Source organism: Salvelinus namaycush, chromosome 2 (assembly GCF_016432855.1).
Source record: "Salvelinus namaycush isolate Seneca chromosome 2, SaNama_1.0, whole genome shotgun sequence".
In the NCBI taxonomy this organism is placed as follows: Eukaryota; Metazoa; Chordata; class Actinopteri; order Salmoniformes; family Salmonidae; genus Salvelinus; species Salvelinus namaycush.
The window spans coordinates 70,184,157-70,208,724 of record NC_052308.1 but is presented as its reverse complement, the minus strand read 5'-3'; the positions used below and the strand labels follow the sequence as shown (position 1 = coordinate 70,208,724).

At 41.7% G+C, this 24,568-nt stretch overlaps 2 protein-coding genes across 3 annotated transcripts; both read right to left on the bottom strand.

The window, feature by feature from the left end:
• Positions 1-3,878: 3,878 nt before the first annotated feature.
• On the bottom strand, positions 3,879-11,773 carry LOC120017353 (stromal membrane-associated protein 1-like). 2 transcript variants are annotated; one of them, XM_038960106.1, is made up of 10 exons: positions 11,499-11,773; positions 10,848-10,981; positions 10,500-10,585; positions 10,288-10,363; positions 9,807-9,875; positions 8,592-8,667; positions 8,039-8,166; positions 7,492-7,717; positions 5,050-5,411; positions 3,879-4,766 (listed from the first exon to the last, which is right to left on the bottom strand). In XM_038960106.1, exons 1-10 carry the CDS (start codon positions 11,614-11,616, stop codon positions 4,515-4,517), a joined length of 1,527 nt encoding a protein of 508 aa, XP_038816034.1. In that variant the 5' UTR covers positions 11,617-11,773; the 3' UTR covers positions 3,879-4,514. The 2 variants fall into 2 exon arrangements, with proteins under 2 accessions (XP_038816034.1, XP_038816041.1); XM_038960113.1 differs by lacking the exon at positions 9,807-9,875.
• A 325-nt stretch (positions 11,774-12,098) lies between these two features.
• LOC120017370 (centromere protein K-like) lies at positions 12,099-20,586 on the bottom strand. The gene is made up of 11 exons (XM_038960123.1): positions 20,479-20,586; positions 19,871-19,903; positions 19,629-19,766; positions 19,494-19,550; positions 19,317-19,380; positions 19,148-19,194; positions 13,795-13,877; positions 13,603-13,701; positions 13,217-13,352; positions 12,961-13,014; positions 12,099-12,652 (listed from the first exon to the last, which is right to left on the bottom strand). The coding sequence occupies exons 1-11, from the start codon at positions 20,479-20,481 to the stop codon at positions 12,497-12,499; spliced, it is 870 nt and encodes a 289-aa protein (XP_038816051.1). The 5' UTR covers positions 20,482-20,586; the 3' UTR covers positions 12,099-12,496.
• Between the last annotated feature and the right edge of the window lie 3,982 nt (positions 20,587-24,568).

Genomic DNA, 24,568 nt, shown 5'->3' with positions numbered 1-24,568 from the left:
ACACCACTAAGCAAGGGGCAACACCACTAAGCGGCACCATGAAGACCAAGCTCTCCAAACAGGTCAGGGTCAAAGTTGTGGTGAAGTACAGATCAGGGTTGGGTTATAAAAAAATATCAGAAACTTTGAACATCCCACGGAGCACCATTAAATCCATTATAAAAAAATTGAAAGAATATGGCACCACAACAAACCTGCCAAGGGAGGGCCGCCCACCAAAACTCACAGGCCAGGCAAGGAGGGCATTAATCAGAGAGGCAACAAAAAGACCAAAGATAACCTTGAAGGATCTGCAAAGCTCCACAGCAGAGATTGGAGTATCTGTCCATAGGACCACTTTAAGTCACGCCACAGAGCTGGGCTTTAAGGAAGAGTGGCCAGAAAAAAAGCCATTGCTTAAAGAAAATAATAAGCAAACACATTTAGTGTTCACCAAAAGGCATGTGGGAGACTCCCCAAACATAGGCAACACCCTATTAAGACACTTTATGTTGGTGTTTCCCTTATTTTGGCAGTTACCTGTATGTCTATACGGTTCACTCTCCCCTTGACAATATTGTTATCACTGTAGGCTAGAATGTAACTGTGATATCAACATAGGTCTATGACTAAAAAGTCAAGCAACCCCTGTGTTCCTGGTTTGGTTCTAGATTTAGAGAATCAGAAATGAAGAGAGTCGCGGTATGACCCTCTTTTGAAATTGACTGTGGTTTCAATGATAATTAAAACACATTCAAACTGAAATAGCAAAAAAAGACATTTACGAAAGATAAAATGGGTGGGGGGGTTAGAGTGAAAGGAGGGATGGGGAAGAAAGAAGAGAAACAGCAGACGTGAGCATCTCGAGAGGTGATGTTCTCATCCTTCTGGATCTTTTCCACTTTCATGGAAGCCACTTTAGCCTGAAAAAGGAAAGGTAGAAAATAGAGAAAAAGCTCTGAAAATAGCCATTAGCCCGGGATATTAGTATCAACCTAGTTTAATGATTAACAGTATTACAGAGTATGAGTATTACTGACAGGCTTCTTGTTCTTCCTTCTAAAAACTCTCTGGAGAGCTGTGAAGTACCCGGTTCTATTTTTCTTCTGCTTGGTGTCAGGTGAAGACATTATGTTGTCATCAGTGGTAGAGGTAGACAAATCTGCAGACTGATCCAGGCTGGTTGCATCAATAGTAATGTTAATTCTCTTTCTATTGGTTGAAGCACCACCCACATGGAAATCAGGTTGGTTGGAGGCTCTCAGGGCCGTAGACCAGGGGTTCTCAAACTTTATGGGACTGGGGACCCCTTTTCTGATAGCAAATTCATCAGGGATCCCCTTGTAATCAGAACACAACTTTTAAAAAGCATACAAGGAGTTTTACTATGACTTTGGCAGGGCATGGCCGGATGAACTAAGTCTCAAGCACCTCGGGCCCTCTTGTTATCAGAGAGAAAATTATGCCGTTTTAAAGTTTACATTACAGTACTTTTATGTAAAAAAATCTAATAAAAATACAATAAGTATTTAGTAGAAAAATATATAATCCTGGTGTACTGTGGATACCAATATCCCTGTGAGCCTCCCAGGCCCATGTAGCCCAGGGTTAATAACGTAATTTGTATATGAATAATATTGCATTGTATTGGATTACACCCTCTAAACTAATTTCACAGATCCCTTGGCCAAAACTAGTTTAATCTGTTTAGCTATGTTGCTAATATTTACTTAAAAAATGAATTATTTATTTATATTTGGCCTGACCATGGACCCCCTGCAGACCCCACTTTGAGACCCCCTGCTGTAGATAACTCATGAAATATAAAAATATCATGCTTATTCATGGAATGGGGTAGGAACTCCTACAGGAATTCCTAATATGAGCATGCCCTCACATCCCCAACCGCTAAAAAAAAGCATAATTATAAGTGAGGGTGAATCATCATAACTTTGCTTGCTACTCCATCTAGAGGTTACGAGCAAGAATGCATGTAATAATACATTTAAAAAATGGTGCTGACAAGTGATTGTAGTTATATTGTAACAGAATGTAAATTGTTGTTTTCAATCTTTCCACATTGTTACATTTGAGTGATTTAGCAGACACTTTTATCCAGAGCGACTTACATGCTTCTAAAAGACAGTTTTCTTCCATATTTGCCTCAGTTTTCTCAATTCTGAGTTGAAAGTCAGTCAGTGATTAATTGACAAGTACTGATGTTGAACTGCTAAACCCCTGCATCTGTGGTTGTATTCTATGACATTTGATGACAAATCCATATGTGTAACATGACTATGAAAATGACTCTCATTAGAGATGTTTTGTGGTTTCAATTAAGATTCCAAACACATTCAAATGCAACACAAAAAAGTTTACTGACTATAAAAATGTATAAGTTGGCGTGGTGGGGGGGGGGGGGGGGGGCAAAGCTCAAACGGATGTTCCCGACTCTCTGACTCTGGATCTTCAAGGGTGTTGAGTTGGGTCACCATTGACATCCACCCTGAAAGAAACACCATGACAGCACAGGGTAAACAAAATAGATTTTTTAGCATTTTAAGGAAGGGATATTCTCATTTTCACTCATGGCAAATAATGTGTGCCTTCCAATAATATCTCCAATTTCCTTAAAGTGTGCACTCATTCACTACTTCCCAGACATCTTAAAACGTTGGATTGGTGGAACCGTCGGCATTGTGACCCTCCCAGTCGCATAGAGATGGGATTCTTTATGTCCCATATCTGCAGAATGCCATTACGCAGGGTTTAGGTTGGAATTCGGTAACACTTTATTTGGATAGTCCCAAGTAGATGGTTTGTAGATGTTCAATAACTGTCAACATTTCAACTAACTACCGCTATCCACTAACCCTAAGCCATACCCTTATCCTAACCTAGCCCTAAAACGTAACCCTTACCCGAATTCTAAACGAACCCTAACCTTAGCAAGCAGTTGCTTATCAACAGATCGTTGGTTGAAAGTATGCCTGTCTGTAAATCATTTATTTGGAACTAACCAAATAAAGTGTGACCTGGAACTCTATTTCTGTTTAACAATAGTACATTTATTTTAGATACCGCTTTTCATTAAAGATAATCTCAAATACTATTTAAAAACAAAACAAATGTAGGATTCTGACATTAGCTGGTACGGGTACGGTCTTCCACAGCTGACGGTGTTGAGGCAGTTCTGAAAGGTAGTAGGAGCGGAGGGAGCTTCAATGGTACAGGGAGGGGAGAAGCGTCAGTCGGATAGACGGGCCCGGAGCTCTTCATCGGGCACCTTCGCCGTATCCTCCTCCTCATGTGGATAATCAACAACCGAAGGTGTGGCCATTACCAAAATGTTAATATGTCGTCCTCAAATACTTGTAATTGATTGTAGAATATCGAGTAAGCTAGGGTCGACACCCTCACACTGTTTATGCACTAAAAAGAGATCATGCTAAAACCACGTCCCGCGTTTTTCCTCACCTGGGAATTCGTTTATTCTTCCTAGCTCCCCAGTTCAGTGCTTCTTCATTCAGTTATTTTTCAGAAAACAATGAGTAAATGTTTTTTTTTTTTACCATGTTGCACAATCAACAGAATTCTGTTAAATATTTAGCCTACTTAAAAGGGAGCTCTTGGCTCTCCGTGTCTATATTCCCTCTTATATGATACTGTAGTGGTGTATTTAACCTGCCAGCTCTGCATAGGATGGTTAAAGAATGATACCACCCTGACATTTGCATGTGTGTAGCCTAGCGCCGGAAAAAATAAATACATGGGGGAGGAGACATGTTTTAAATGCAAACTTCTGTACCTTCTTAGGTGTTCTGGTAGAATTGACATTGAATGTTGTTAATGGCAAAATCTAGAACTCAGAAGTCTAGAACACACAAGACACATTGGTTTATCATACTTTATTTTGTAGGGGAACCACAGGTAGTTTAAAATGTTATACAGAGCTGTACATAGGCAAGCAGTATTCACAGAAATGATAGCCATGTCTTCTCCCAAAGTTTAAATACTTTTAATTCTCTATAATAATTTTTATAATGATACAATAAAAGCTTGTGTAACTGGTCCTGCAGCTTTTTCGATATGTTGATGTCTTTGTTGTTGTATTTGTTTACGTTGTTGTGGTTGTCATTTTTTTCTTTCCAAAAAAGGAAAATTAAAAGAGTTATGATATCCACAACATGTAACAGGCACTGACTGCCAGCCTGCGTATGATGGTGTGTGTATGTATGAGGACTCCCAATTTACTCACAAAAGAGAGACGGAAAGAGAGCGATTGACAGAAAGAGAGAGATGTGCCCCGTTTGAATACTTCAGAAATGCTTCCTTCCTTGAAGTAGTCACTGATCTGATTGGGTCGGTCAGACTAATAAGACGGTCACCTGGCTTTCACCTGTCCAATCACCAATGGATCTGTGATTACCTGAAAGAAACAAGGAAGGAAGGCTGCATCTCTTCAGTATGCGAACAGAGACAGATAAGCTCGATGTTGGAGAGTGGTCAGTATCAATTGGAGAACGGGCATCAGTTCATAGTAAGGTTTCTGGGGGGTTGGATGTTGGATTTCGGACCCCCTGGTTGCAACCCCCTCTGCCGCTGCCCTGATCTCCAATCCCTGACCTTTGACCTCCAGGGGGGGGGGGGGGGCACTTCCAGAGCTGGTTGCTGAGGGTCTGACCGGAGGGTGCGGCGGCCCAGCCTCCCATGGTGGAGGCAGGCTGACCGAAGGCCATGCCCCCCCCGGCACCATTCAGACTCATCCCTGACATCTGCTGGTTCATCTGGGGAAGACAGTAGGAGATGAATAGTAAGGTGTCAGGGTCAGGGAAACACAATATTGCCTAATACTAAATCAAACCCAAGCCCTGACCCCAATGCATTTATATATATCTGAGAAAATTTGATAGCTAATGTTACCATATTGCCATACCTAACTAAGTTAACTCCCAAAGACACTTGATATTGTATTCTTATAAAACCATCTTGTACTTCAAATGCAAAGTTTACTCCCAGGGGAAAATCCCCAATATGCCAAAGAACAAGACATCAAAAGAACTAACATACCTGTCCCATGTTCCAGTGGCCCTGCTGCCCAGGCTGGACGGCATACATCCCTTGCATGCCCTGAGCGGGCACCATACCCGCGGGCATCCCCCCCTGTGGTACCCCCATCATCCTCGGAGCCATGCCAACCATCCCGGCCGCGGGCGCTTGTCCCATGAAACCGTTGGGCATCGTCATGCCAACCATCATGCCTGTGTTGGGTCCCATCATGGCAGCTCCGTTCTGAGCCATCATGGCACCCATGACGGTGGTGGGGGGCATGCCTGTGCCCATGCCAGGGAAGGCCTGGTAGCCAGCAGGAACCTGCTGCTGGGGGATGCCTACTGGAAACTGCATCTGGGCGGGGTTCATGTATATACCAGCTGGAAGGGAGAAAGACAGGAGAAATACTGAGAACAGTTTGAGTTTTTCAAAATATAATTTTTTGTTAACCTTTATGACTGCTTGCCCTAGATATACTGAGAGAGTGGGAAAGTGACTGAACAACTTGGTTGGTGACTTGCTACTTTAGAAGTGTTTGGTATTTACCAGCATGTATTTATATAGCCCAGAGCCAGTTGGAGACCATTTCCAACCTCTGTGTTATTGGTTGGTGTGTGTGTGCATGCACTTGTGTCATGACTCTCCTGGTCAAGGATCCAAGGCCTCAGACCACAGGAGAGGAGAGGGGGGCTGGGCCGGTTATGACACCTCACATCAATCGTAAATCTGATGCAGCAGAGTACCCTCTCCTGCTCTTCAGTACCAACCAAAGGAATGCCTTTGTTCTCCAGAATATTTTTGCAGCCAAAACTATAACACCCAAAAAAGGAATATTGGAACAATATTTCTAAGATAAGAATGGTCAGTGGGGATCTAAAAAATAATAATGTCATATTGCTTTTCATTTCGTTATGTTTTTAAAAACTGTATGAACCAAATACTGTATCTTAGGAAGGAAATCCCCCTTCGGCTGTTAAGTTTCCATCCAATATGATGTTAATACAATATGAAGAACGATTAAACTATTTTTGTTAAGATATGAATGTGATTTTAGTGTTCTAACGAGATCATACTTTTCATGTCCGTTGCACATTAACTAAGCCACGCCCCGAATGAGGTCAGACGAACGTGTCAGTGTGATGGAACTGCCCTTTCCAACCAGAGTGCTTAAAAAGACTCGCTAAGAACTAACATATTCAGACCAGCAGACATAAGCGTGAGCTAAACATTACAAATGGCTGGAAACTCTGAAACTCAACACGAGTTGAAGAAGATAAACTCACTAGACCAAAACATTGACAGTCTGCAACTGTGCATGTAAAGGGATCTAGAACTTTGACTATCTACCCGAGAAAGGAAGGAGAGGATCCCATCTCAGACAATCATTGGTGCATCTGAAGATCAGTTCAGAAGAAGCACTCCACTCCAAGCCAGGACAACTAAGAAGGATATTGTGACCGCTGGTGGACATTCAGAGCCTTACACCCATCGAGCCATTCCCCATAGAAGGATTGATTGGTTTCAACAGAGAGACAATGAACAAAGACTAACTTACACGTAAATACATTGCATTTCTTACCCAAACGGGCAGCAGTTCGTGTACAAGGTATAGGATTAATGTGAGAACAGTCCTAGAATGTATCCACAATAAATGTCCCTTTCTCTATCCCTCTCTTTCCCCACCCCCTCTCCATTGTGTAACAAGCCATCATATCTTGTCAGTCCACTAGAGACTTTTGTCTCATGTAAATGTGTATTCTGTGTTATTATTTAGCTAGTTAGTAAATAAATAATTAAATACATTTGTGTAGAACTGAATAATCAGAAAAGGCCGGGGTTCTCACGGATGCGAGAAGTCTGCGATGTTCAGAATGAGACTGATATGAGGTAATGATTAATAAATGACAGTTATCGATATATCTTATATATTTCTTCTAGAGTTTAATTCGGGAGATGGTAACTCATTAAACAACTTCTTCCGTGGTGCCCCAAATTCCTAATTGTTACATGATTCATTTAATCGAGTAACAATTAAACATAGTTGATCTGATAAATAACATTCATCACATTAATCAAAGTGACATCACGATGTGTGCACATGCCCACACTTATGTATGACAAGGCTCTACAGTGCAACCATTTTACTCGCATATGCGCCTAAATATTTAGTTGTACGACCTGGGATTTTAATTTAGGAGCACAAGTGCTGATGATAATTGTTGAAATGATTACTTCACTGTACCGCAGCCCTGGAGTGCCATGGTGAATACACTGAGTGCAGATTCATGACCGTCATGCTTGCACCATTATTACAAAGAAAACGTCTTGTTACCTCAAATATTTGTCATTGTGCTCCTACGGGTGCTCCTACACGTGCTCCTTGTAAAAAAGGTCGGTGTAGAGCCCTGCATGAGTGTACATACTGTGCATGTGTAGGCTTGTGTCTGTATTTCTCCTTACCAGGCTGGGCCTGCTGGTGCTGGTGCATCTGAGGCATACTGGTGTTCCCATACAGGGACAGGATGGAGTCCTTGGAGAGGGGTTTCTTGGCCCCGGTGTCCTCCCCCTTAATGCCCCCTCCACCACCAGTCTCACTGAACAGGTCCAGGTCTCCCTGGGCACAGCCCGAGGATGGGGTTGCTGCTGGGGGTTGTGTTGGGGTGCTGGCTGGGGTACTGGAGCTAGCCTGGAAGAAGGAAGTAAAAACTGTAAGAACGACGTAAGAAAAGTCGCTAACCCTATTCCGTGTGTTGAGTCTCTTGCTCTTCAAACTACTCTCACGCTAGCATGCATTGGCCTGCATGGATGTGTGTGAGACGATGGGTAAACAGCAAATTACTCACTGCATTGCAAGCACAATGCTCTACCAACTGAGCCATCGTTCAGATGTAGATGTACAGGTAATATGTGTGCATGTAAATATAGAAGTTCAGTATGCGTCTTTATGTTTGTGGGGCTGGGTGTCCATAGGGACCAGGGAAGTGGTGAGGTCATCAGATTGTGTTACCTGAGAGAACTGAGCAGCAGCGTTAGATGAGGGGAGGGGGTTGGACACCATGGGGCCAAAGATATCCAAGTCGCTGCTTGCTGTGCTAGCAGCACTACCGTTGTTAGCAGGGGCAGGTGTTGGAGCATCTAGAGAGATGGGAGAGACAGAGAGAGCAACATAGAGGGGTTAAAACAGAGATGTGTAAAACAGGTTATACAGGGGAGGAAAAAATGTACATAAGATGAATGTGTGTATTGTTCAGGACTGAGCATTTCTGAATAACTGACTGGTTTTGTACATATTACATTTGAGTCATTTAGCAGATGCTCTTATCCAGAGCGACATACAGGAGCAATTAGGGTTAAGTGCCTTGCTCAAGGGCACATCAACAAATTTCACCTAGTTAGCTCTTAACTGCTAGGCTACCACCCAGGGTCGTATGCATCAAGGCAAAGCAGGGTCATATTCAATAGACACAAAACGAAAGCAAACGGGCTGAAACCAGGAAGGACTATCTGAACTTTTCCAATAAGAAACTCTCATTTTGGAAAACTGACTGGTTTAGTCTTACCAAGGCCAAGTAGGTTGACGGGAGGTTCTGCTGTCTTCACAGGACTGGCTTTGGGGGCTTGCCGGGTCTCTTCACTCTTCAGGGGTTGAGTCCAAGAGAAAAGGCATAATGATTGTGAAAAAAGAATAATGTAGTCTTGGAGTAATAATGAAGTTGATGTGTTAAACTTCTTCCAGACTAATGGCTAAATATGCAGGGCTTCGGTTGAGCATAGGTTTAGTTCATAATGAAAGCAAAGATCCTGAGGAGGTGTACTTCAGATAAGACATGTAAGGGATATTTCAAACCCTCAGCAGTCAAGCCCTCTTAGAGGTCAAAGGTTAGGTGCATCCTCAGCCTTGGGTTACTTGACCACATTCAATGCTTTGTCTAGGAACCAACATGCGGGAGCTCGATGCCCAGCATTCTAACCCTAAACCCAAAGATGGTATATTTTTAACCATGCCATCAATGTATCAACACGTCAAAGTAACTACACAGTGAGACGCACCACACCAAATCAGTTTGCTGGACATGGTGACCATAAACATTTGTAAATGGATGATTAGTTGTATTAAGTACTGGTATAAAATGCCAGACCTGTTAACTGTAATGTTTTTCATACAGTTTGCCATACTAGACTGTTAAAGGGCAACTCCACCACTTTTCAACCTCATTTTCATTACCTCCAGCACAATACCAGTGTCGACGTGTGAAAACCATGCATTTCTTCATTTTGTAGAAAAAAAATTAAGTAAAAAAGTTCTACCCGATGACATCATGAAAAGCGAAAACATTTAAAAAACAAACACTGGGAGATTGGTAACATGGGGAGCAAGAAAATACCCTCCCTCTGGCAAAAAAAAGAAATCACAGTCTTTCTTGATTTTAAATCCTACCCTGTAATGTTACAGGGAAGCAATTTGATCTTTTTAACTTTTTAACCACAGATCATAGAAACGCGCCGTTTTCACATATGTAGACAATGGTATGGTGCTGGAAAATGAATACGAGTTTGAAAAGCGGCAGAATTGCCCTTTAAGTCTGCTCCCAGTAAACCACTAAAACCTGACCGCTATAGCATGGAGTGTCATGATGAGTGGAACTGTTCTAAACTAAATAAACATATCATTCTGACTGCAAAGCTCAAAAGAGACAAACAGGGAATATGGGTTGGGTTGAGACAGATATCTTATATAAAGATTCTATAGATGTATCCATTCAAAACCACCGTACTTTGGCATTGTATGACAGCTTGGTTCCTCTATCAGTTTCCTTCTCTCTCTTGCTCTCCTTGTCTTTTGGCTGTAGAGGAATCATCATAAGAGGAAATTAGAAAGAAAAAAAAAATTAAGGAAGAGATAAAGGCCTAATCTCGTTTGAATAATGTTCCAAAATGGTTAGGCCATATGCACAATAAAACAGTACCCCAGCAGCAACATAACCACCTGTGGAAATACATGCTAGCAGATAACCAGTCAAACTACCTCTAACTTCCTTCATACCGGACCCAGAGATATACAAATGGTATCCAAGAGTTCATCTGACTTTAGGGAAGTACATAAAGGGCCTCATTGCCATAACCCCAAAGTATTCCTTTAACCTAACACATAACAAGCAACACTTTGGAGAGTCTACATACAAATAAGACAGTGTAACACATTCTAGTACTATCCGCAAACCAGTTTGAGTGTGGCGTCAGAGGTGAGATACATACGCTGTGTCCATTGGTCACATTTTTGCTGTAGAATTTCTTCTTCTCATACTTGTCCCTGATGAAGAACTCCACTGCTCTGGGGTCAGGGGTTAAGGGGGAAAAAATGTAGCAATATTATAAAGGGGCAAGTACATGTGTTATGGGAAGCTGCAGTGTGTGTGTTTGTGAGTGTGTGTGTGTGAGACTGTGTGTGTGTGTAGTTATAAGGATACTGGTCTGTCTGAGGCCTTCTGTAGTTGTCTGGAAGGTTGGCCTCATAAACCTGCCTGGACTTGGAGTTGCCCATATCTACTATGCTCTGTTAGAGAAGAGAGGGAGAGATGGAGAGAAAGAGGGTGGGAGAAAGAGAGAAAGAGGGTGGGAGAAAGAGAGAAAGAGGGGTGGAGGGTGGATAGTGAAACAGCAGGGGGGACATGATAAGTGTGGGTTAAAAAAAAGTCAACTTTGTATTCAGCCAGTAGGATATACAAGAAAGAGAGGTGTCTGTGTCAATAAATATAGGTGAATACATGACACTTCTAATTTATGAATATTGTAAATCATGGACATTGGCTAATTACCTGTATTTGTGCTGCTGTCCATTGGTCCAGATTGACAGATTTGACCCGTGATATGTGAACCCCAAGGTTCCTGTGGATGCCAGCACATCGGATACAGATAAACACTCCCAGGTTCCATGATGCCCATCTTGGACCTGGCAGGCAGAGACAGGGTCGTACTCATTAGTGCACCGGTTCAGTCTGTTCTCTTCTGTTAGGTGTCTAATGAACACGGCCCAGGTAAGTGAAGATTCAACTTATCAAAACATGTCTGTACCTGTGGTGCAGGTGTCACGATAGGACTTCAGATAGGCAGGCCTTCCCTGTGCATTCTTTTAGAGTGACATGTTTTGACATTTAGGGATAGTTTCCCAGTGGTGACTTTCATGGTGCAAGGGTGTCGAAACTTGCATTTATTTGTATGACTAAAGTTTGGATCATGGTTCAAGGTGTGGTGGGAGACAAAATGCTACCTAGCATAACTAAACTAGCCTAGTAGCTACCGGATAAATGCTAAAGAGGAAGGAAGGTGTCAGCAGACTAGCTGCTACTTACAGTTAGCATAGCTAGCTAACAACTCAGTCGGAGTCTGGCTGGACGAATAACTGAAATAGTTATATAACATCAAATGACACATCATTTAACGAAGTTCACATTGTGTTATATAGTTACCTTTCGCCTCACAATCGGCGCAGTATTTGTTGTCGTCCTCTCTCAGCATTTTGGACAGAATGGCCTGATGCTGCTCGTTGAGTTTCAGGGCCTTCTCTCTCTCTGATCGGGTCGTCATCTTTGTTGATGTTCAATTTGTTCTTTCAATTAAACTGTTTTCTACCTTGAATGTTCGTGAGTTTTTAAAACTTTATGATTTAAGACCATAATCAGACAAATGAACGCCTTCGAGAGAAGTGTAAAAACCGGAACCGAAATTTGCTCTCCGCCCACAAGAATGCACGAATTTGCAGGAGGCGGGTGGATATACCTAAACGGCTCTCGGGATTGGATGCTGGAGATGACGTAATCAGCTGACGCATGTCAGGGATTCCTGAAAAAAAATTTGTGTGCATTTTTCAACGTTTAATGTGTTGTCGGTACAGGTTATCGGTCCTTGAGAATTTCTGTAGGTATTTCCAAAAAATATTATACAATTTCTTATTTACTTGAGTTTAAATTGACTGCTGTGAATCATGTACTGATGTATCAAGATGTTTTCTGTTCTTCGGATTAGAACAAAGTGCTACAGTGAATGACGAATGTCTATTTTTTGTTATGATTTTTCATTTTATTAAGAACAAATCTGGCATACATTGATACATGGAAATATATACATAATAACAATTGAAGGTTTCACCATATCCAAAGTATGCAAATTGTGTTCCAGTAGCCAGAGAGCAACATACACAGATATTTAAAAAAACATTTAAAAAGATTAACCTATTGTGAAACATACAGGAAATAACACTATAAACCAGTGACCTATCAAGCCACTATCTCAATACATACTCATGATATTACCATACGCCTAGCCTGGTCCCAGATCTGTTTGTACTGTATAACCAACGCTTATGATCGATGGCATGACAATGAGACGGCAAGACAGCACAAACATCTGGGACCAGGCTGCTATACACGCTGACAAAACTAGAACCAAAATGTCTGACCAGTTACTGTTAATAAAAGGTTTCCAGGCGGATCTTGAAACAGTCCTCTGGGTGTCTCTGTGCAATGCCGTGGCGCAGCAGCATCTCTGTGTACGGGGGCCAGAACGTCTCGTCTATCGATACGTAGGGATCGTGAGGCGTCTCCAGAGTCGTGTTCATCAGCAGCTGCAAATTTCAACAATGGAAGATAAGGTTTAAGACAAGGGTTTAAGATTATTATTTATGTTGTTGTTCAATTGGAGCAAGAGGTGAGTAGGGATGTTTTTATGCCGTTTGTTGTACTGTGATCAAATTGATCTACATTACAAAGATGTGAGTGTAATGTAAGTGTAAAATATAGTCATAGGGTCATAAAAAGCTAGACTATAAAGCTGCTACTGGTTCAAGCATGCAGTAATAAAGTAATACAAAATTAAACCAGAGCACCGGGTTGAATAATAAAACACAAACAATGCATGCAAACAGAGACTTACCTCCAGGACTTCATTGAGTGAAATTAGATTCTCGTTCAGCTCTTGAGGAATGTTCTGAAAACGGAAACAAAAATGATAGCATCTAGGCTGGTCCCAGATCTGTTTGTGCTCTCTTGCCCAACAAAACATAAAAAGTTAGCTACACAGCACAAACAGATCTGAGACCAAGCTAGATGCAACCGTAAAAAACAACAACTGTGTGACCAGTGAGGAACCCCTCCATCAGAGCCACATAATACATCACTAAGACTACCACCTTTTTCTTCTTGTCAGCGGTGGTCTCCTGCGTAGGAAGTGGGAAGTGTTCCGCCAGTACGTCTGCCAGGGTCTCCATCAGTCTGTTCTGGTAATCCTTCATCTTCTGGATCTTCTTCTTGGTGTCCTGCAACACACTGAACAGCAGCAGCAATACTTCCATATTAAACTCAGGATAATTGTCAATGTGTTGGTTTGTGTGTCATCTTCTATTATTCAGGATCATATTCATAGGCAGGAAACTGAAGAAATCGCTCCAAAACATAGTGAAACGGGGAGGTACAATCTGAACTTGTTCAATAAAAAAAACATTTGTTTTTGTTAAGCCTTGTAAAAATGTAATTTACAGTGTGCCCTAACAAACGTGACCCAGTTGTTGTACCTTACCTGTGTTCAGATAACCTTTCGTTTTCCAGTCGCTGTTTGACCACATGTTCAGTGCCTGCCCTCAACACTTCCTTCTTTTCCTCCAACCACTTCTGTTCACTGAAACACAGATGTATACTGTCAAATCTACTGTCTCCATATCAACATTCAAATGGTTGGACATTTAGAATAACAATCACATTCAAAGAAAACCTTTTTAAAGTCTCTCTCAATGTGTCTCTCTTGGCTTGTGAGCAAGAGAGGACCAACTCCAGTTGTGAATTCAGCTTCTGTAACTGTGGAAGTAGGAAAGAAAAGTAAAAAAATTTTTTTTTGTTAAACATGAATATGGTTACTTTTCATAAGCATAAGGCTCTGTATACCTATAAAATAGCTGATATCTGAAATGTGTACAGAACCAGTCAAAAGTTTACACACCGACTCATTCAAGGGTTTTTCTTTATTTTGACTATTTCCTACATTGTAGAATAATAGTGAAGGCATCAAAACTATGAAATAGCACGTGGAATCATGTGGTAACCAAAAAAGTGTTAAACAAATCAAAATATATTTAAATATTTGAGATTCTTCAAAGTAGCCACCCTTTGCCTTGATGACAGCTTTGCACACTTTTGGCATTCTCTCAAAAAGCTTCATGAGGTAGTCACCTGGAATGCATTTCAATTAACAGGTGTGACTTGTTAAAAAGTTAATTTGTGGAATTTCTTTCCTTCTTAATGCGTTTGAAGAACATGGCTGAGGTTTTACATTATCCCAACCAATTGTGCTATTTTGTTAGTTTTTTTGCGTTTTGTGTAACTTATTTTTTTAAACTTACTTTGTACATAATGTTGCTGCTACCGTCTCCTATGACCGAAAATAACTTCTGGACATCAGAACAGCGATTACTCACCGCGGACTGGAAGAAACTTTTTCCTTTAACGAGTCCGACGAGAAGCATATTCTGCTTCACTGGAACAGGCCCAGATCTCTGTAATTTACTTGAAGAAAAGACACAGGAAAAGGGGCCGCAGATCAGGCAGCCTTCTGTGAATCCGTAGGTGAGCGAGTAAACTCCCACTGCCATCCGTTCTTTTTGCTAACGTGCAATCATTGGAAAAATAAAATTGATGACCTATGATTAAGATTATCCTACCAACGGGACATTAAAAACTGTAATATCTTATATTTCACCGAGACGTGGCTGAACGATGATACCGATAATATAGAGCTGGCGGGATTTTCCATGAACCGGCAGAACAGAGAAGCTACGTCTGGTAAGACGAGGGGTGGGGGTGTGTCTATTTGTCAATTACAGCTGGTGCGCGAAGTCTAATATTAAAGAAGTCTCGAGGTATTGCTCGCCTGAGGTAGAGTACCTTATGATAAGCTGTAGACCACTCTATCAACCAAGAGAGTTCTCATCTATATTATTCGTAGCCGTCTATTTACCACCACATAACGAAGCTGGCACTAAGACCGCTCTCAACCAACTATAAAGGCCATAAGCAAAGAAGAAAATGCTCACCCAGAAGCGGCGCTCCTAGTGGCCAGGGACTTTAATGCAGGCAAACTTAAATCAGTTTCACCAAATTTTTACCAGCATGTCACATGTGCAACCAGAAAAAAAAAAAATCCTAGACCACCTTTACTCCACACACGCAGATGCATACAAAGCTCTCCCCACCCTCCATTTGGCAAATCTGACCATAATTATATCCTCCTGATTCCTGCTTACAAGCAAAAACTAAAGTAGGAAGTACCAGTGACTCGCTCAATACGGAAGTGGTCAGATGACGCAGATGCAACACTACAGGACTGTTTTGCTAGCACAGACTGGAATATGTTCCGGGATTCATCCAATGGCATTGAGGAGTACACCACCTCAGTCACTGGCTTCATCAATAAGTGCATTGACGATATCGTCCCCACAGTGACCGTACGCACTAGAGGTCGACCGATTAATCGGAAAGGCTGATTAATTAGGGCCGATTTCAAGTTTTCATTACAATCGGAAATCGGTATTTTTGGACACCGATTTGGCCGATTTAAATGTTTTTTTGTTTTTTTTTCACCTTTATTTAATCTTTATTTAACTAGGCAAGTCAGTTAAGAACACATTCTTATTTTCAATGATGGCCTAGGAACGGTGGGTTAACTGCCTCGTTCAGGGGCAGAACGAAAGATTTTTACCTTGTCAGCTCGGGGGATTCAATCTTGCAACCTTACAGTTAACTAGTCTAACGCTCTAACCACCCGATTACATTGCACTCCACGAGGAGCCTGCCTGTTACACAAATGCAGTAGAAGCCAAGGTAAGTTGCTAGCTAGCATTAAACTTATCTTATAAAAAACAATCAATCAATCATAATCACTAGTTAACTACACATGGTTGATGATATTACTAGTTTATCTAGCGTGTCCTGCGTTGCATATAATCGATGCGGTGCGTATCGTTGCTCCAATGTGTACCTAACCATAAACATCAAAGCCTTTCTTAAAATCAATACACAGAAGTATATATTTTTTAAACCTGCATATTTAGCTAAAAGAAATCCAGGTTAGCAGGCAATATTAATCAGGTGAAATTGTGTCACTTCTCTTGCGTTCATTGCACGCAGAGTCAGTGTATATGCAACAGTTTGGGCCGCCTAATTTGCCAGAATTTTACGTAATTATGACATAACATTGAAGGTTGTGCAATGTAACAGGAATATTTAGACTTATGAATGCCACCCGTTAGATAAAATACGGAACGGTTCCGTATTTCACTGAAAGAATAAACGTCTTGTTTTCGAGATGACAGTTTCCGGATTCGACCATATTAATGACCTAAGGCTCGTATTTCTGTGTGTTATTATGTTATAACTAAGTCTATGATTTGATAGAGCAGTCTGACTGAGCGGTGGTAGGCAGCAGCAGGCTCGTAAGCATTCATTCAAACAGCACTTTCCTGCGTTTTGCCAGAAACTCTTCGCTGTGCTTCAAGCCTATCAACTCCCGAGATTAGGCTGGTGTAACCGATGTGAAATGGCTAGCTAGTTAGCGGGGTGCGCGCTAATAGCGTTTCAAACGTCACTCGCTCTGAGACTTGGAGTAGTCATTTCCCTTGCTCTGCATGGGTAACGCTGCTTCGAGGGTGGCTGTTGTCGTTGTGTTCCTGGTTCGAGCCCAGGTAGGAGCGAGGAGAGGGATGGAAGCTATACTGTTACACTGGCAATACTAAAGTGCCTAGAAGAACATCCAATAGTCAAAGGTTAATGAAATACAAATGGTATAGAGAGAAATAGTCCTATAATAACTACAACCTAAAACTTCTTACCTGGGACTATTGAAGACTCATGTTAAAAGGAACCACCAGCTTTCATATGTTCTCATGTTCTGAGCAAGGAACTTAAACGTTAGCGTTCTTACAGGTGTAACGGATGTGAAATGGCTAGCTAGTTAGCGGTGGTGCGCGCTAATAGCGTTTCAATCGGTTACGTCACTCGCTTTGAGACCTTGAAGTAGTGGTTCCCCTTGCTCCGCAAGGGCCGCGGCTTTTGTGGAGCGATGGGTAACGACGCTTCGTGGGTGACTGTTGTTAATGTGTGCAGAGGGTCCCTGGTTCGCGCCCGGGGCGAGGGGACGGACGTAAAGTTAAACTGTTACACATGGCACATTTTCGCACTTTTACTTTCTTCTCCAACACTTTGTTTTTGCATTATTTAAACCAAATTGAACATGTTTCATTATTTATTTGAGGCTAAATTGATTTTGATGTATTATATTAAAGTTAAAATAAGTGTTCATTCAGTATTGTTGTAATTGTCATTATTACAAAAAACTTTTTTTATTTTATTTTATTTAATTTAAATTGGCCGATTAAATCGGGTATCGGCTTTTTTTGGTCCTCCAATAATCTGTATCGGCGTTGAAAAATCATAATCGGTCGACCTCTAGTACGCACATATCACAACCAGAAGCCATGGATTACAGGCAACATCCGCATCGAGCTAAAGGCTAGAGCTGGCGCTTTCAAGGAGCGGGAGACTATCCGGACGCTTATAAGAAATCTCGCTATGCCCTCCGACAAACCATCAAACAAGCAAAGCGTCAATACAGGATTAGGATTAAAAACTACTACACCGGATCTGATGCCCGTCGGATGTGGCAGGCCTTGAAAACTATTACGGACTACAAAAGGGAAACCCAGACGCGAGCTGCCCAGTGACGCGAGCCTACCAGACGAGCTAAATGCCTTTATGCTCACTTTGAGGCAAGCAACACTGAAGCATGCACAAGAGCACCAGCTGGACTGGATCTCGGTAGCCGATGTGAACAAAACCTTTAAAAACAGGTCAACATTCACAAAGCCGCTGGGCCAGACGGATTACCAGGACGTGAGTGCTACGGGTCGGTAGTCATTTAGGCAGGTTACCTTAGTGTCCTTGGGCACAGGCACTATGGTGGTCTACTTAAAACATGTTGGTACTACAGACACGGACAAGGAGAGGTTGAAAATGTCAGTGAAGACACTTGGCAGTTGGTCAGCACATGCTCGGAGTACACATCCTGGTAATCCGCCTTGTGAATGTTGACCTGTTTAAAGGTCTTACTCACATCGGCTGCGGAGAATGATCACACAGTCGCCTGGAACAGCTGATGCTCTCATGCATGTTTCAGTGTTAATTGCCTCTAAGCAAGCATAGAAGTTATTTAGCTCGTCTGGTAGGCTCATGTCACTGGGCAGCTCTTGGCTGCGCTTCCCTTTTGTAGTCTAATAGTTTGCAAGCCTTGCCACATCCGACGGGCGTCGAAGCCGGTGTAGTACAATTCGATCTTAGTCCTGTATTGATGCTTTGCCTGTTTGATGGTTTGTCGGAGGGCACAGCGGGATTTCTTATAAGCTTCCAAGTTAGAGTCCCACTTCTTTAAAGCAGCAACTCTACCCTTTAGCTCAGTGCGAATGTTGCCTGTAATCCATGGCTTCTGGTTGGGGTATGTACGTACAGTCACTGTGGGGACGACATCCTCAATGCACTTATTGATAAAGCCATTGACTGATGTGGTGTAGTCCTCAATACCATCGGAAGAATCCCGGAACATATTCCAGTCTGTGCTAGCAAAACAGAAGACCTGGCCTCCACAATCACCCAACCTCATTCCAATTGAGATGGTTTGGGATGAGTTGGACGGCAGAGTGAAGGACAAGCAGCCAACAAGTGCTCAGCATATTTGGGAACTCCTTCAAGACTGTTGGAAAAGCATTCCAGGTGACTACCCCATGAAGCTTGTTGAGAAAATGGCAAGAGTGTGCAATGCTGTCATCAAGGCAAAGGGTGGCTACTTTGAAGAATCTCATAACATTTTCTATTTGTTTAACACTTTATTTCATAGTTTTTTTAATTCACATTCTACAATGTAGAAAATATTAAAAATTAAGAAAAACCCTTGAATGAGTAGGTGTCCAAATTTTTGACTGGTACTGTATATTAAAAGGTAACTACATCGAAATAGATATATTTTTTTACATTTTCCAACAGTAACTACTACTGTTGAAGGCAACATTTAGATGTGAATTTACCTCCTCTGCTCCAACGACGAGTAACACCTCAGGATTTGTGGACAACACTATGATAGAAAGTAAACCACATTCTGATGGTACATATCATGCTTATGTCTTAGTCATACAGTATAAGTACAATCAATTAGTTATAAAGGAATGATATTCAGAGTAGAAACCAGACACTCACGTTCTGGCTGTCTTGTCTGCCACTGCTTCAGCTCAGCTGCTACAGCTGTCAATCTATTCACAGACTGTTGGACAAATAACAGATATGCAGCAGATAAGGCAAGATAATGTAAAAAGTACACGCATCACACATACTAATGCTTTCATTCAGCTATAGTGAAATAGGGCCATCTCTGACCTGTTCTTGTGGGTATTCATCCGAGTCTGGCTCTGCGAGAATGATCTCGTTCTGAAGCTGAAAAACAGAATATTACATTTTAATATTAACACAATAACATCACATCATCCAAAGTCATTGTAAACAGATCAGTACCATCTCTAGCTGGGCAAACTGCTCTTCACACTCGTTAAACAGTTCTGCCTGTGCAGCTTCCGAGCACTCTGTGTAGAAAGGAATGGCAGGTGGTGCTGGAGTATCCTGGACCTCTGACTCTGTGTCCAGTGGCTGTCCCTGTGACAAAAATGTCAGAATTATTAGGACATGCATGTTGAATGGATAACTTACTGTAATTTCAGTAAAGCTTACAAAGGCTCATATTTGGCTACCTTACTTACATTCTCCTGTTGCAACGTTTCCTCGTTAGAACTCTGAAAACAAGAAATTCACAATATTGTTGTCAACAAGTGGGTAACTACCGAGCTCTGGTCCACGCCCATGCATTGGATCTGCACCCTATAGCGTGGACCAGTGAGTCTGGCGAAACATTTTCAAAAGTCGTTTGAATCATGTTTTGGGGAAAAAATACACCAGGCACATACAAAGAAATGCTCGTCAGCACTCTACCAACATCTTTACTTTGGTGAGTTACGAAAATACCTTGAAGTCATACTAGCAAATCAGATTAAGTTAGCTAGATTAGTAAATTAGCCAGTTTTTTCATAAATTCTAGTGAAATGTCAGACAAAGTATTTTTTTTTTTTTACATAAAAGCAGGAAGTAACGTTACTCTTGGAAGAAACATTACAGCACCTGGGTAGCTACCAAAACCTCAAAAACAAGCAAACGAACGTTAGCTAGTTAGCAAACGTTAGCAGTGATGAAAAAGATTAGCATATCCGACTGAAAACAAGTTAACGTTATATCATTAACGTTACAAATAGGAGAACATTCATCAATTGCAAATCGACTGTTTATCACTTTGTCAAACAACGTGTCCACCTACCATATTTGAAATAGTTAGCTGGCTTATTTTCTTAAAACGTATAATATTTCACTATATCCTACAGCCACAGATCTATGAGATACAGCTGTCAACTTCACCTCTAGCTAGTTCCTTTTCAAAATACCGCCAGTATTGATGACTAGGTCTGAGCGGAAGTACTTCGTTTGAGAGCGTTAGGTCTGCGTACTGATACGCATATCACTGAGAATGGCGCAATCGTGTGCAACTGCATCCCGCATTCGAGGCCCCATTAGTAATTGCATGAACGCAGTTGCACCCTTCTCAAATTAGGGCTCGTGGGGAATTTAAACATTGAGCGATGCCTGACAACCAGCACTGTTTTACAGACTGCGTGCCGCCTCCAAGACCAGAGGAAATCGCAGCAGGGCTGCTTTGCAAGCTAGTCTTAGCCATCCTCTACATCTACATCACCCGGTGTCAAGGGAGGCCAAGAAGATCTTTAGGGGCCTCAGCCACCCGAGACTCGGCATGTTCACTCATGTCCCCATAAAAATAAATGTTGGAAGACTGGACGAGGTGACTGGCTTCTACCCCTGAAGTAGTTCTACGGCATGTAGGGATTCCTGTAAAAAAAGTGAGCGTATTCAACAGCTCTGCAACTGGTAAACAATGCACTATCAAACAGTTCCTCACATGCAGCTCATCTAATGTCTTAAACCTTATCTCTTGTCCATGTAATATGTGGGCAAAACCAGTAGACTGATAAGAACGTTTATTATAGTACTCAAGAGTGCTGTAAGGAGAAATGACCCCAAATCCCCTATTGCACGTCATTTCTCTGAGGCCGGTGTTGTGCCGAAAATGGTTGTGGTTCGCCCAGGGCGCCATACAAGCTAGAACCTCCACATACACTTGAATCAAATAGCCAAACCGAAAACTGCAGACAAAAATGCTTTCTGCTACTAAGATCAGTGAAATGTAGGCTAAACTGACAATGGAGTGAAGAGCAGAAATCTCTACAAGCAAGTCGCAGCAATGAAGAACGCGAAGGGGGGGGGGAGATTTTCGGCACAACACCTGTCACCCGGTCTCTTCCATGTCCTCCTGTGCTATACAGCAGATAAAACGTTCACGTAGGGGCGGTTAGTCTTCTCCAGACAGAATGCAGGTGGATAGTATATTTAAAAACTCCACCCATCAGACATGAATTGAAAATTGTTATTGAAGTGTTTTCTGCAAATGGTATATTGCCTGTTTTTTCTGTGTACTCATCTAGTGGTATTTCTAGCTCCCTACTTTTACAATCCTGTGTTATTTATTCTGAGGAAATGTTCACATGATATATGTAAAAGCAATCATTTATAAATCCTAGAGGAAAACCTGGTTCAGTCTATTTTCCAACAGATACTGGGAGACAAATTCACCTTTCAGCAGGACACTAACCTAAAACACAAGGCCAAATATACACTGGAGTTGCTTACCAAGATGACATTGAATGTTCCTGAGTGGCCTAGTTACAGTTTTGTCTTAAATCTGCTTGAAAATCTATGGCAAGACTTGAAAATGTCTGTCCAGCAATGATCAACAACCAACTTGACAGAGCTTGATACATTTATTAAAGAATAATGGGCAAATATTGTACAATCCAGGTGTGCAAAGCTCTTAGAGTTACCCAGAAAGACTTACAGCTGTAATCGCTGCCAATGGTGATTCTAACATGTTTTGACTCAGGGGTTTGAATACTTATCTAATCAAGATATATATATATATTAGATATAATATATATATATATATATTTTTTTTCATGAATAAAAAATCAATAATTTTTCTTCCACATTGACAGAGTATTTTGTGTAGATTGTTGACAAAAAATGACAATAACATCCATTTTAATCCCACTTTGTAACACAACAAAATGTGGAAAAAGTCAAGGGGTGTAAAAACGTTCTGAAGGCACTGCATGTGAGAATGTTGTTTATTGTGCCTTTTGGCGAACTCCAAGCGGGCTGTCATGTGCCTTTTACTGAGGGGTGGCTTCTGTCTGGCAACCCTACCATAAAGGCCTAATTGGTGGAGTGATGCAGAGAGGATTGTCCTTCTGGAAGGTTCTCCCATCTCCACAGAGGAACTCTGGAGCTCTGTCAGAGTGACCATTGGGTTCCTGACCAAGGCCGTTCTGCCCCAATTGCTCAGTTTGGCTGGGCAGCCAGCTCTTGGAAGCATCTTGGTGGTTCCAAACTTCTTCCGTTTAAGAATGATGGAGGCCACCGTGTTCTTGGGGACCTTCAATGCTGCAGAAATGTTTTGGTACCCTTCCCCAGATCTGTGCCTCGACACAATCTTGTCTCAGAGCTCTACAGACAATTCCTTCGACCTCAAGGATTGGTTTTTGCTCTGACATGCACTGTCAACTGTGGGACCTTATATAGACAGGTGGGTGCCTTTCCAAATCATGTCCAATCAATTGATTTTACCACAGGTGGACTCCAGTCAAGTTGTAGAAACATCTCAAGGATGATCAATGGAAACAGGATGCACCTGAGCTCAATTTTGAGTCTCATAGCAAGGGGTCTGAAGATAAGTGAGGTATTTATAATTTATTTTACATTTGCAAATATAAAAAAAAAAATGTGTTTTCACTTTGTTATTATGGGGTATTGTGTGTAGATTGATCAGGGGGGAAATGAATTTAATCCATTTTAGAATAAGGCTGTAACGTAACAAAATGTGGAAAAAAGTGAATGGGTCTGAATACTTTCCAAATGCACTGTTTGTGCACATTGCCCAGGTGAGGAAAAGCACGGGGCACGCATCTAGGTGCCGCTTTTACGCATGCTTGCAGTAATGCTTAAACATTCAATATTGGATAATCAATTTAAAATGAATCAATGATGAGGTATTCTTTGCATATTGTTTATGGCCAGAGTGTGTGGTAAACAGAATCTCATTTCCATTCCAATTCCAAACACTGCATAATGCCATTCTGTGTGAAGAATAACATCTCAATGCGACCGAGATTGTCACAATGCTGACGCATCACATGGAACTCCAGAACCCAAGAGATAAGTTCAGAAATTTCAAGAATTCAACAGTTCTTGATTGACAAACAATGAGAGAGACAGCATTATGGCAAGCTTTTCATTCATCCTCCCTGAGGACAGACATTGTTCCATTAAGGACAACAAAGTCAATTCAGGTAGGAACAATTCAATGAATTTACATCTTGAAACTTCAATATTAATTGAAGGTTGAATTATTAGTTGAAAGGAAATATATAATAAAATGTAGGTTAAGATGACTTGGGGCATTTGTTGTTAGTTACCAAGCAATGTAAACATGCAACATTTAAGTTATAAACTTATGCTATGTCCAATTATCTCTCCTTTGTACCAAAGTGTGCATTTGTTCACTTCACTGATTTCAAAGGAAATTACTGGTATAATAAATATAGTTAGACTCCCACTAGCCCATGACTCTACCAATCCAATGTTTTAGATTTGTGGGAAGTAGTGAACAAGTACACAATTCAGGAGAAATTAGATATTATTGGGACACACTTGTACTTTACCTTTAGTGAAAAGGAGAATATTCCTTGTTTATAATACGAAAAAATCTGTTATGTTTACCCTGTGTTACCATATTGTTTCTTTCAGGGTGGATCTCATTGGTGACCCAACTCAACGCCCTTGACCTTGACGGTCCAGATTCAGAGAGTCAGAACATCCGTCAGAGCGTTGCAGAGGTACTTGGTGACAAGTACCACTACGTGAATGCCATCGACAGCTCTCTGTTCTGGACTGTTAGGTACACCCCCTACATTCCCCCAGCTCTGAAAGGAAGAAGCTTCCCCTCTGTAGAGAGCTTCTTCCTGGATGAGTGGGATTCACTGACACTCCTGCAGACTCCTCAGGTTCTGTCCACCAGTGTTTCCATCAAGGAAGACAACCTGATCCAGTCTGCTGTAGGTGTAGTGTCTCTGGTTCTGTCCACCAGTGTTGCAATCTTGGAGAATGACCTGATCCAGTCTGCTGCAGGCCTAGTGTCTCAGGTTCTGTCCACCAGTGTTGCCATCGTGGAGAATGACCTGATCCAGTCTGCTGCAGGCTTAGTGTCTCAGGTTCTGTCCACC

Coding starts and splice junctions, on each gene's coding strand:
- LOC120017353 (XM_038960106.1), bottom strand. CDS start 11,616: ATGACGACCCGATCAGAGAGAGAGAAGGCCCTGAAACTCAACGAGCAG. Junction 8,668..9,806: donor AGCTGTCATACAATGCCAAA/GTACGGTGGTTT, acceptor CAACCCCTGAAG/AGTGAAGAGACCCGGCAAGC. Junction 7,718..8,038: donor CTGCTGCTCAGTTCTCTCAG/GTAACACAATCT, acceptor TCCTTCTTCCAG/GCTAGCTCCAGTACCCCAGC.
- LOC120017370 (XM_038960123.1), bottom strand. Junction 19,195..19,316: donor GCAGACAAGACAGCCAGAAC/GTGAGTGTCTGG, acceptor TTTCTATCATAG/TGTTGTCCACAAATCCTGAG. Junction 13,353..13,602: donor GAAAGGTTATCTGAACACAG/GTAAGGTACAAC, acceptor GCTGCTGTTCAG/TGTGTTGCAGGACACCAAGA.